At 39.1% G+C, this 12,618-nt stretch overlaps 1 protein-coding gene across 1 annotated transcript; it reads right to left on the bottom strand.

Annotated features, from left to right (window-relative positions):
• Positions 1-594: 594 nt before the first annotated feature.
• Positions 595-6,471, bottom strand: zgc:110789 (Xan_ur_permease domain-containing protein). Its single transcript, XM_026364636.1, has 12 exons — positions 6,393-6,471; positions 5,547-5,684; positions 5,033-5,190; positions 3,794-3,953; positions 3,353-3,534; positions 2,919-3,039; positions 2,680-2,836; positions 2,332-2,585; positions 2,049-2,213; positions 1,823-1,931; positions 1,616-1,711; positions 595-1,465 (listed from the first exon to the last, which is right to left on the bottom strand). The coding sequence occupies exons 1-12, from the start codon at positions 6,438-6,440 to the stop codon at positions 1,197-1,199; spliced, it is 1,857 nt and encodes a 618-aa protein (XP_026220421.1). The 5' UTR covers positions 6,441-6,471; the 3' UTR covers positions 595-1,196.
• Positions 6,472-12,618: the final 6,147 nt, after the last annotated feature.

Raw genomic sequence — 12,618 nt, 5'->3', positions numbered from 1 at the left:
CTTCAACGTTGCTCACCTATTATTTGATACGTTCTATTTCCAGGTGTTTACGTTTGGATCAGATACACAACTTAGAAGATAGCACCTTTTGTTTGAACAGATGCTTTTGGAGTTGAGTGTATATTCCCATAAATCCAGACATTTTTCAAGTGATTTATGTCTAAAACTAGCAAAACTTCAAAAAATAAGTGAATGCTAAGAACAATGTCCTTTTTCCATTTTACCAAATAGATCCTTCTGGCAGGTATACACTTTGAAGCAGGTGGACAGTTTTCAGTAAAAGATGCTGAAGTGTTTTCCCTTCGAAAAACAAGAAAAATAGCTAATCTATGAAGAGATCATCCCCAAGACGCTAACAGACATATTTGAGTTCATCTTGGACCTTTCAAATCACACTGGTCACCTGCATCAGGAGGATTTTACATCATACTTTGCTGACCTTGGTATACACTGCCCACCAGATTGTTGACTGCACTACTGAACACCAAAGACACGTTTGGGCAGAGCCTTTTGTAAGCTTGTACAAAGCTATCAAGCAGGATCTGTCAGGGACAACGTTAATTTAAAATTAAAAATGTTTTATTTAATGTGCATACAAGAAAAATCATTTAAGACCTGTGGGTAACTGACTTACCCCCAGACTTGGGGATGGAATCTTCTGAGAAAAGTCCTGTCAAAAAATATACCTATTGTGCGTGGGACTGTGTAATATTTTCACTGTCACAGCAAATGTTAATTTAAACATAAGGTACAGTATTTACACAAAACTATACATAGAAATTTTTTGCAAAATGTGGCATTAAACGTAAGGGATCTAGTTACATTCAAATGTCATTTTAGAGTGTGTTTGCTATCACCTGGGTGTGACTGTATGTCAAGACTGATAAGATCAGTAAAATCAAGCTCTAAACAAAGGAAACCTTTGTTGTTTCTTAAAATGTTAAGTAATGTGAATGTATACTACTGTACAGAAAACTCTATTTACCTCCCTAAAGCACCTCCCTAAAGGAAGTCCACACAGTATATTAGATATCATCCGTAAATGTCACTCCAAATGGTCATTTGAAAAGCTTTGCACCATGTTGTTACAGTACAGTGTCTTTAACAGGGGACACAAGGTCCAAACTGAGCTGCCTCTGATGGTGTGGATTTTTTTGAAAATCCAACAAAATGGCATGCTATCATGACTACACAAGTCACAGAGCCACTCCGATAATGATCTGTGCAGGCTCTGGATGCCCCAGTGGCTGCTTAGGTTCCAGGGAATTAGTATCTGCTCGACATCCATCAAGAGAGCTGGGCACACCAGGAGGGCAGAAGGGTATGTACCGAAGCCAGGAAGAAGAAGATAAATAAGAGCTGATGCCAAAGGGAAGGTTGTAGACGTCTCCACTCTCCAGTGTGTTGCTGGAATCGTCCTCGTGAGCTTTGTTCCACGCCAGGATGCCTCGTTCATGCTTTGATCCTGATGGACACGTGTTAAATGTGTTAAATCCTACTATAGTTTAATAAATGAGATTGCTGCATCATATTTAACCATTTAACCATTTAATTTGTAAACATAACAATGCTAATAGAATTAATACACTAATGATTTCATTTAAAAGAAAACTACCTGGAATGGTGTTGTCCAGAATGAAGCCAAAGAAACCTCCCACAAACATGCTGGTTGTAAGAAGTACCTGTAGCACCTGATCAAGTTCTACCAAACCTAAACACAACATAAGGAAAACAGTTAATTAGTTTTTATTTATTTACATTAATTCCAATAATCAGATTAAACTACAAACATATAAAAAACTGGAAATATTTATATTTGCACCTGTAGCAATAGCTGTTGGGTTCTTTAATATCCAGTTAGGAATGACAAGACCAGAGAACATGGAGAAGCCAAAAATGAAGATGTTTCGGGCTGAATTCATGTCTGCATACTGAAAATGTAAACAAAGAAAGAGTAGGAATCAGTACATACATGAGAAAAGTTCCACATTTTTGCAAATTTGTAGGTTAATGGAAAACGATACTTGAATATGAATAGGTGTAAATACCTGCAGATTAGAAACTCCTGCAGCTGAAATGACACCAAACATAACCATGAACATCCCTCCTATCACAGGTGATGGGATAGTGGTGAATATAGCGCCTGCTTTCCCAAATACGCCCATGACAACCATCAATACTCCACTGGCTACGATCACCATGCGACTGCCAACCTGCAATACAAGTAAAAGAAAAAAGATGGCTTCACTTGAACCTGCATTAGTACTGTGTCAACATGCCCCAAAAGGTTAGTAGTATCTTCCTTGGCCTGAATAAAAAGTTGTATCTTACCTTTGTAATACCCAGAGCTCCAACATTCTCACTGTATGAGGTGGTACCATTTCCTGTACCCCAGGCTCCAGCCAGTAAACAGCCCAGTCCCTCAATACCAATCCCCCTGTTGATGGCATGTTTAGGGGGAGGTGGAGCCCCAGAGAGTCTGGCACATGCATGGTAGTCTCCAACAGATTCTATCATGGAGGAAATCACACCAGCAAGGATGCCCACCACCCCCGCCAGGCTTACAGTTGGCATCCCCCACTGACCTAAGTTCATATTTTAACGTAAAGAGTTAGATAATGAATCACAATATAAAACCTGTAATTGTTTTGTATTGCGCTTAAACGTCAGTTCACTTACCTGGATATGGGAAACTGAACCAGGGAGCCTGACCGATAACATCTCCCTTCAGATCAGTTCGGGCCAGGTAACCATACTGGGCTGGTTCAGTAGGAAGTACATTGTAGGTTGTCAAAATGAAGCAGATTAGCCAAGACAAAGTGATTCCTAGCAGAACCTGGGGATACATAAAAACAATGTGACTTAATTGTTTGAAATGCAGATGAGCCCAAAGACAGCACAATATGTTTGATACATACAGGGAGAATCTGAAACATGTAGACGCGGGAGGTGTGCAGCTTTTTCTCCTTGCTGTATGTAGGAAAGGGCAAAGATATGTGACGCAGGTACTGTGAGAAAAGGATGATCAGTGCTGTAGTCCTGTGAAAGAGGAAGGAAAAAAGATGTTGAATGGAAGTGGGAGTGCACTATTTTGTAGCTGACTGTAGCGGCATACAACATAAAGCTACTTAGCAGAGCAACTTTCTTTGTTAGGAAACATTTAATAGGCTTCCCCGCCTCTAAAGATTAGGGACAAGTCTCTTTTTAAAAAACATAGCAGAGCTGTAAGGAAGGCAGAAACTTCTTTCTACAGGCCCAAAGCACATTGTAATCAGAAAATCACATTGCATTACATTTGTTTTTCTTTAGCATTGTTCCCCATCTCTAAAAGGACACTGTAAATTTCACCTACATGGCAGAGATGCCCCAGTGATTCCCAGCGCTGTCGCCGGCTGAGTCAAACAGGGACAGTCCGATGAGAGAGATGGTGGGAGCAATGGTGAGAGGTCCAATGAAGCGCATGAAGAGGCCGATAAGGCCGGAGAAGCCAACAAACACCTGGAAAAGTGAGCCCACCATGATGGAACCCTGGAGCTGAAGACAGTGAAAATGACCAAGATGAGAAAAGGTTCATGTTTTTGTCCATGTTAGGCTCAGTAGAGTTTATAAAAATGAAGAACATATTTTCTCAATCCCTGCTTCTGAAGGTTAAAGGCTGTAAAACCATTTTCACCTGTTTTTTCTGTGGCTGTTTCTCAGATATGTGGAATAAATACCATTGACAAAACTGTTATTGTTCTGCCAAGACTGAGAATTTAACCCACAAGTTATAAAGCTCAGATGGTTTACTCACTGCTCTCATTCGACTCTGCCACACCTCTGTGAACTCTGTGGAGGAAACGTTGACTAAGCTTGCATTTTGAGTCCAAGAGGGGCATGTCCACTCTGGCATGGACAGCATTGCCATGGAGGGAGCCAACAATGTGAAGGTGCCACCCTGGAGAATGGGCAACCTGAAAATGAGATGTCGTAGACAGATAAAGGAAGCTATTTCTTTCTAGACACATGCATAAACATAAAATACATAATCACATATTGCACAGGATGAGCAAAAAAAGAAACATCCTTAAATAAAGTACAGCGCAAAAGTCTCTGCAGTCCCTGTTGCTTTCAATCACATGCTAAAATTGGTGATTTAAATCATGTGAAGATGGACAGTGTCTCTCTAAACTGCTAGACTGGAGGTTAAATTATAGTTGAAGTCATCTGCTTAGTAATAATCTTAATCATCAGGCTGCTCACTTCACTGTGAGTGGTTCATATGGGACTGAAGCAGAGACAGAACTGAAGATTTCCAGTGAAACATGCTCATTAGTGTGTTACAGTCAGTCCAAGAACAAGTATTTTGGTTTCTCCGAAACAGCATGGCTTTTGTCCTTAGAGCTGATATTCCGGTATTTGGAGAGAGACAAGAAAGCATCAGTGGTGCTAAGCTAGGGGGAATGTGGATTTAGTAAGAACTAGATTCCAAACATAGTAAGATGGAAATTCTTTCCCTAATCCTGCTGTGACACCAATATTCAGCCAGGCTGAGTCTGCAAAAGCTCAAGCACAAGTTCACATATTGTATCGCACTCAAATGGAGTACAAAAACTATTAGAAAATCGAAAATATTGGGATATTAAGGTACACTTGAAGCTATTTGATCCTTTACATCTCTGATCCCCTTAAACAGAAGCTGAGCCCTTTATCACAGTAAAATATTCTATTGTTCACGGTTAAGACGTACACTGATTTTGGCAGGCCTCGCAGTTCAAAAGAGGTTAAGAAGTGAGGCTGAGAGGTTGCTGTGTTCTCCAAGTTTAATCAGAAGGAGCAGCACAGTTAATTCCACTTTAATGCACTCTGCTGTACTGCTGGATTTCTGTATTAAAGCGTGATCTAATGCAACATGAAAAAGCTTATCGAGTGAATTAATAGACGTTAACCTCAAAGAGAAAAGTCCACAACTATCTCCAATTAAAGGAAGCCAAACATTTTTCACCCTAAGCATCTTTTTGCTAATTAACTACTTTTCCTTGTCTTTTCTTACCTAATGCCAAATGTAACCTGCAGCAGAGTACAGAGACCAGAGACGAAGAAGATGGTACTGATGAGGTGGCTCTGCGTGAGGCCGTCATGCTGCAGGCACAGCCCCTGTGACAAGATTAACGGGATGGCGATGATCCCTCCAAATGCAGTCAAACAGTGCTGAGAGACAGGGAAAAGTGGGAAGAGGTACATCTGAGGCATGCTTGTGATCTGTGATGCTGTAAAAACGGAAATTTGTTTCTATTTGTAGAGTTCAGGAGTTCCAAGGAAGATCTTTCAGTTTGCTAATACATAAAAACAAACTCTCCTGTGCTCTATCTAAAGCAAATTTCCCAAGCAGGCCTACATAAATAAAACCAAGTCTAATCAACCATGAAGGAAACGTCAGACAGAAGCTTTCACTTGACATTTTGGTCATGTTTACATTGTTATATAACAGAATCTATGCTGCTGTACATAGGCTTTTAATCAGGAAATGAGTGGAGACTCATTATCAAGACCTTTTGCTGACGTACCTGGATGCCTAAAAGGATGCACAGGTACCAAGGAGGTACATCTGTTACACAATATGCCAACTTGTTGCCGTCTTCACCCATAGAGGAGTCCACTTCTCTGTCTTTTGAGTCAGGCAGACCACAGAAACGTCCTTCAAGCTTCGAACAGTAGGACCGAAAAGCAAACACAAGTCAGTTAAAGGTGCAACAGCAAATATAGTGTGCTACAGAATCACACTTTGCATTGTGGTAATTCACATGAAATATGTTTTTAAAGCCATTGCAATTTTCATCATCCAAAAGCATCCATAGGAGAATAAATGATTTACAGTGGAAGTAAAGCTACAGCTAAGTCATTTTCAACAGCAGGCCGAAATGTTACTTGTCAGATTCAAAGCGTGAACCCTCAGTTACTGATTAGAAGCACTGGTAATGCACGGTGTCAAAACAGAATCACTTCTGTGTATAATCACCATTTGGACCGAAACCACAGTAATGTTTCCTGTTCTGTTGCTCTAACTAAACAGCAAGTCAATTATGTTTCCGCTAATGTGATTTGAGGCATGGAGGAGCTGGAATGTAAACAAGTCCATTGGCATGTACCCATGACAACTTTGCTTGCCGTTCTACCTGTTGTCAATAACTAACTGACCAAAACATGTAGTTTCTACCACGGTGCTAAAAGATCAGCTCAAGTCAGAGGCGTGAGAAATCGTCACAAACCTCATAAATGATTCCATAAATGAACACTTAAAAGTAAATGAATGAATTATCAAATTATTGTTTACAGAGACGAATTCTGAAACTACTTCACGAGGAAAGTATGCAAATGGGTCTTTGTAAAGAATAAATGAAACTTCTACTCACTGCAAATGCGTAGTTGTCCCGACCATTACTTTGCTTTTTTGGAGTCATGTCTCAGGTGGTAATCGTCTGTGCCAGAACGGAAAAGTGAAAAAGGCATAAGTCAGCGGGGGAGGAGGCAAAGAACTGGGAGGTAGGAGTACCAGTGGAGTGGGCAGCGTGTGAGAGGGAGCAGAGTTCAGACATGAGACTGCAGCGCTTGTTGATTGAAACAAGTCCCACCAGCAACTCATGTGAACCCAATTACAACAGTAGCAGCAGCTGACCAACCAGCATTTAGCAGGAGGGAGAGATATTCCTTCAGAGTGGGCATCTCCTTCCTTCAAACATAGTCTTTGTTATCCCTTAATGTCAGAACCCGTTAACAAGCCTGTAAGGTTTCCATGGGAGTGGGGGGTGTAGGGAGCAATACTTGCTTACTTACTAACTGCCTGCTGTGGTCTGTTGTTTCTGCTTCAGCCCGGCTCATGTCTGTGGTCTTTCCAGACTCCTTTCCTTCCAATTTTAACAACAAATATTTGTTTTAAAGGACAAACCTCCAGGACTATCACATGTTACCAAAAACATCACATGGTACAAAGCCTTTATTGATGATGAGTAAAAGTTCAGTAAATGTTAACTTCGTTTCCTGGTTTACCACACATCTCAACGGCCTCCAGCCTCATTTCAGATATAATTAGGTTATTGATTTAAATTAAGAGCTTGACAGCAGCCCACATCTACCTAATTAAGAGGTATGGCAGTAAAGGAAGTCTCACAATGTTGGCATCCATAGGCTTGTATATTCTCACATCATCTGCTGGAGAATTAGTATTTTGCATCTGTTCTGCATCCAAAGTCAAATGTTAAACTGGTCGTCACGTGAGGCTAGAAAGAGCAAGCTAAAGACTTTTAAAAGTAAAATAAATCAAAAGCAACTCCCAATGGATTGTATCAGTGTATTTCAAATTGATTACTGCTGCACTTGTGCAGTGTAGATGTTTTTTATGTACATTCACACCAGTCACATATTTTCAGCTCCACAAGAAAGAGTCACAAGAAATTTCCTAAAAGTCATTCTTTTGTTTCCAGTCTTTATACAGAAGGGTAAGCTGTATTCAAGTGATGTATGACCTGATCTGACCTGGTTTTCTATTTAGATATGATCTGGTTTTCTGGTATATTTTCTGGTAAAGTGTGGAAAAATGCATTTGTGCATGTGTGCCAATAATCTTTAAAACAGTGTGCTTCAACTTATTATTCATAATAATAGCACTAAAAATACAAATATATATTATATATAAATATGTAGTATTAAATATGCTCATCAACGTCATGCCTCACAACTCGATGCAAACAAGATTTTGTTTGCATCATGTCTAAAACATGCTCATGTTTTGATGACAAGTTTTATGAATCCAGTCGTTAAGCTATTCTGGTATGGACCTAAGTCATGCCCAACTTTACCATCCCAAAGTCTGGGAGAACACTAGAAGAGGAACAATCAAAAGCTCATACAGTAAATAAGTACATTAGGCTTTTTAATGCTCTCCATTATTCCAGTTAACTCCAGTTAAATGCTGATTCAAAAGTATCTGAGCAGGCTTCAAAAAGCAGTAACTAGTATTTTAAGAAACCTTTTGTCTTCACACTTGTTGACTGCCCAAGTAGCAGGAAAATCAAGCTTGAAAAAATGCACCAAATAGTAGGAAATAGAGCTCACATGAAACCAGCAAAGCCCAGACATCATGAGGTTTTCTGCTCTGTGTGCATGTGAGTGTGCAAAATATCAGCATCACATGTCAGGTTGTAAAAGCCTGAGATTGGAGCCAGTGTTTGTTTTAATTAGTAAATGATGGCTGCAAATACTATGAAAGTTATTAAATATACAATACTTCCTACTAAGCCTCAAAGCCTCAATAAGTTTGTTGAACTGGCAGAAATAACTAGCTCTGTAGCTCTAACTAACGAACATTAATCATGTTTGTTTATCAGACTAATTTTGTGAATATTTCATAATCATATCATCACACACATGTGAGTTCTTGCAACACAGTAAAACTCAGGAGCACATGATCACGTTAAGACACAAATAGCAGGGAATGAGAGCTTAAAAAAAATGCACCAAATAGAATAGTTAAAGGAAATTGAGCTCACATGAAACGTGCTCAGCACAGAAGCTAGCAGGACAGCCTGTTTTATGGTAAGTGTGTTTTACAGTAGACAGGACTGTCCTGTGTGTCGGAGAGACTGCTCCATAATCTAATTGGTTGATGTGCGTTGTGCAATAAAACACTTAGAGAGGGAACCTTTCACAGGAATAATCTGTTGCACATGTTGAAATCGAGAGTTCAGATTTACCGCGTTTACGTAAGACAAATATGAGCAAAAGCTACGAGCTTTTCATCACTGGCGTGTGAGATGAGATTATGAACATGTTGAAATTCTGGCTGAGGTTTGGCTACACTTAGACTTACATTTAGAATATTACAACATGTTTATTTAATGCAACATACCTGGTTATAAGAGCATATTGTGCTGTCAGAACAAGAAATCTGTCTTATAAATTGGTTGGTTCGGATGGGACACGTGCAGATTCAGCTGTTTCTATATTTTGTTTTGAACCAGGCTGTGAAGCATTAAAAAAATCTGTTCGCAGAGTGAGTTCAGAAGTGGAGAGTCATCTGTCACTGATCAGCTGGAGGGACATGAGCGGCTGCATGCATGTCTTACAATTGTCAGTGGCTCTTCTAAGAATTTTCACGTGTCCGGGGCTAAACTGTTTTATGATGCAGAGAATCCAGTCCTGAAATGCAGTTTTATCACTGAAGCAGACTAAAATGGAACAAAACTGTTGCAGAGCACACAAAAACAATCAGCTCATTATCTCTACTGTAGCTTGCTGGTTTGTCCCTAAGTTACATAACCTTGAACATTGTAATATTATTCATATAATCTGCCAGAGTCTAAATGTTTTGACTCTAAGAACATGTTCTAATCCAGAGTAAAGCTTTGGCTGTAATTAGAGCAAAATTTTAATTCACTTTTTTTTTTTTTTTTTGTCATAAATAGCGTAGCGTAAGTGTGTTTGTGCAGACATGTGCACCTACATGTCTGGTTGCAGTGACAGAGATGCACTGTAATGTGTTTCTGCTCAGTGAGCAGCCGACAACACTAGATGGAGACATACTGCACACATAAGACATTATCTCCTACACGCCACGGGGAGTCACTAACAGCTTGTGTTCCTCTGGTTTTTGAGAGGTGAACCAAAGTGTGAGAGGGCATACCGAGGCCAGACTGATAAAGATTAGATTCCCAATAAATGGGCTGATAAGAAAAAGAAGCAACAATTAAAATATGTTTCATAGTTGAATATTTAGCACATTTTGACTGGATTTAACTGTAAAGAATTTGTCCTTACGTTTGTTACACAGCAATAAAGCATTTAACAACTTAAACTTGTATTAAACAGTGTGTGTGTGTGAATGAGTGATAAGGGCAGATAATAATATCAGGAGTGTATGTTCACATATTTACAATGAGCACACCTTAAATGAGCACTTCTTTAGGGACACTGGGAAAAAAAAAAGAATGGATGCTGATTACAGAGTCGTACGTTGCTCCTCCCTAATGATGACCATGTGATGCAGGTCAAACACAGGGTGACAGCCTTGCTGTCCTCACCTTGTAGAGAGTGGAGTGCCACACAGAGACCAGCGAGGAAAAGAACAAGTCAGTGAACAGGACTTTTCTTAGCCTGAAGCTTTATCGCAAGACAAGAACTGACAGAAAACAATACTTGAGATATTCTCGACTGACAGAAGGTGCTGATGGCCGGTGATAAATTACCGGAAATGTGCAATAGAGGAGATACAGAGAAAGATTTCTGCATGGATCAAGAAAGAGAATCTCAGCCGCACAAAAAATTATCCCATTCAATTGAAGAAATCCTGAGGAGGCCGACATGTGTCAGGAGAGAGAAACCAGTTCACCGGGACTGGTCTGTAATCAAGGAGAGCACCAGAAAGTCTAACCAGCATTTATTTGCAGGTATGTTTTATTAGTCTCTTTTTAGGATCTTTTTTAATTCTTTTTGATTTAAAGTTTATAGTTTGTATTACTTTCTGTGAATCACAGAAAGTAACACAAACTACACAAACTACAGGTTTTCCTTCTTTCAATAGAAACTGCACAACTCAGACTATTCGAGGAGTCTCCAAAAACGACCACAGGCTGTGTGAGTGAGTATTACGCCGTGTATTTAAAGAGAAATCTGAGCTGAGGAGCTCCACTTTGACACTGACCCACGTGTTTAGCTGTATGTTTAAAAGATGCATGATATACAGTAGATGATGATGATGATGATGATGATGATGATGATGATGATGATGATGACCATAGGGATCATTTGTTAACAGGTCAGAGGAAAAAGAGGCAAACAAGAGTAACGTTCACACCGTTCCAGGTGCAGGAGCTGGAGAACGTCTTCCAGCAGACTCACTACCCAGATATCAACACCAGAGACCAGTTAGCGTCTCATCTGCACCTCACTGAGGGCCGAATACAGGTAGAACACACACTGATACTGTTTATACTTGAATACACTAATACATTAGAATATTTTATTCATTTATTTAGCAGCTGATTAGATTTTAAGCCTAAGCCAAACTCTTGCTAACAATTCTATAATTTGATTGTTAATGAGATAACTTTAGGAAGAACTCGTTTGTAAAAAAAAACAAAAAAAAAACAATGAAGACAAGGTGTCACATAGACCAAGTGTTATATTTAACATTACACTAAAATGAAATGTGGTTGAGAAAGAGCACATGCGCATTGTTTTCTGTCTATATAATTTATGTACACTACATCTGTGACAGTTGGAAGGTCACACTTGATCTTTTTATATCTAATGAATTAGAGTATTTTTTAAGTTTAGGTGTTTTTTTTTTTTTTTTAGTTTTGCTAAATAACAGTAATTCAAAATAAAATAATTCAAAACAAGCCACGGGCACTGGATAAATTATTCAAACTGAATATAGTCAATTTGGGATTCAGTGATTTAGTGTGGAGGCTTCTTTTTAGTTTTTCTTTATCCTTTAGTAGAAGTTTGTATTGTTTTCACTGAATTCACTTTAATTATTTGTGTTATTTGTGGTCAGATTTGGTTCCAGAACCGCAGAGCTAAGTGGAGGAAGGCCGAAACACTCAAGGACATAGAGTTGATGACCAGACAACACATACAGTCAGTCAGTCACCAGATGCTTTATTATGAGGTAACAAAATATTCCATATAACAATAACTAGTTGAAATACTTTATACTGTGTGTGTGCAGTGCTGCTGAAATCTTTGATTCTAATCTTGCTAAATGAATCATATCATATATATGGTTACCATGACTCTACTCACTATTGAGTGTTTTTAAAATTTAAATTTATTGAATTTCTGCAACTGTATTTGTCCACATATTGTCTAATGTGTGTTCCTGGCCAGAGAATCAACTATTAGCTAAATCTGATACCGTACATATCTTCTCACTGCATGATTAATGTGTTTGTACAGGGCCTGTGATAAATAAACTCAACAATAGTTTGTAATTGCTCTCTCTGCTCTTATAGAAGCCCCAGCTACAGGCAGCTGTGTGCTGGGTGCCATGCTGCTTACCTGAACTCCACCAATCAAGGTTCCTCAGGTCAACATCGTCACCGACCGCGCTGATCAACTTACATTCCCCACATCACAGGACTCTGTGTTTTGACCCACTGGGGACAGAAAGATAGCACTAGTCTTATAACTGAAGACACCGCACTGTATAATTGTAGTTTTTAATTATACTATTTGTGATACAAAGATCATAATTATGATGATACACGAAACTAGTATTAAAATAAATGTGGTAATTTAAGTGTCCAAGTGTGTTGTACATAGTTTGTTGTCAACCTAAAATAAAATTTGCATTGGAATATTTTTTTAACTTGCCAATAAAGTTTGAATTTTAAATCAGAATCCTTCCAGGCTACAGAGAGTATTCACTTTGCTTTCCTTCTTATTAAAGTCCTTGTGACAAAGTCTGCACAGATGTATTAGTTCAAGGTTTGCGGACACTCAGTATTGCGCCATTCTTGTTGTTTGAGAGCTGTGTTTGTGCTGTGTTATTGTGCAGGACAGAATTTAAACTTTTTCATGACACCACACTTCATTGTCAGAGATAAGATACGGCGCTGCCATAAACTGGGTGACTTTTTC

The sequence above is a fragment of the Anabas testudineus genome, chromosome 6, assembly GCF_900324465.2.
Source record: "Anabas testudineus chromosome 6, fAnaTes1.2, whole genome shotgun sequence".
Lineage (NCBI taxonomy): Eukaryota > Metazoa > Chordata > Actinopteri > Anabantiformes > Anabantidae > Anabas > Anabas testudineus.
This window is presented reverse-complemented; position numbering and strand designations above follow the sequence as displayed.

Excerpts from the sequence above, each read along its gene's own strand:
- zgc:110789 (XM_026364636.1), bottom strand. The coding sequence starts at position 6,440 with ATGACTCCAAAAAAGCAAAGTAATGGTCGGGACAACTACGCATTTGCA. Across the intron at positions 3,954-5,032 it reads CAGGTTACATTTGGCATTAG|GTTGCCCATTCTCCAGGGTG; the intron begins GTAAGAAAAGAC and ends TCTCATTTTCAG. Across the intron at positions 2,214-2,331 it reads GAGCTCTGGGTATTACAAAG|GTTGGCAGTCGCATGGTGAT; the intron begins GTAAGATACAAC and ends CTTGTATTGCAG.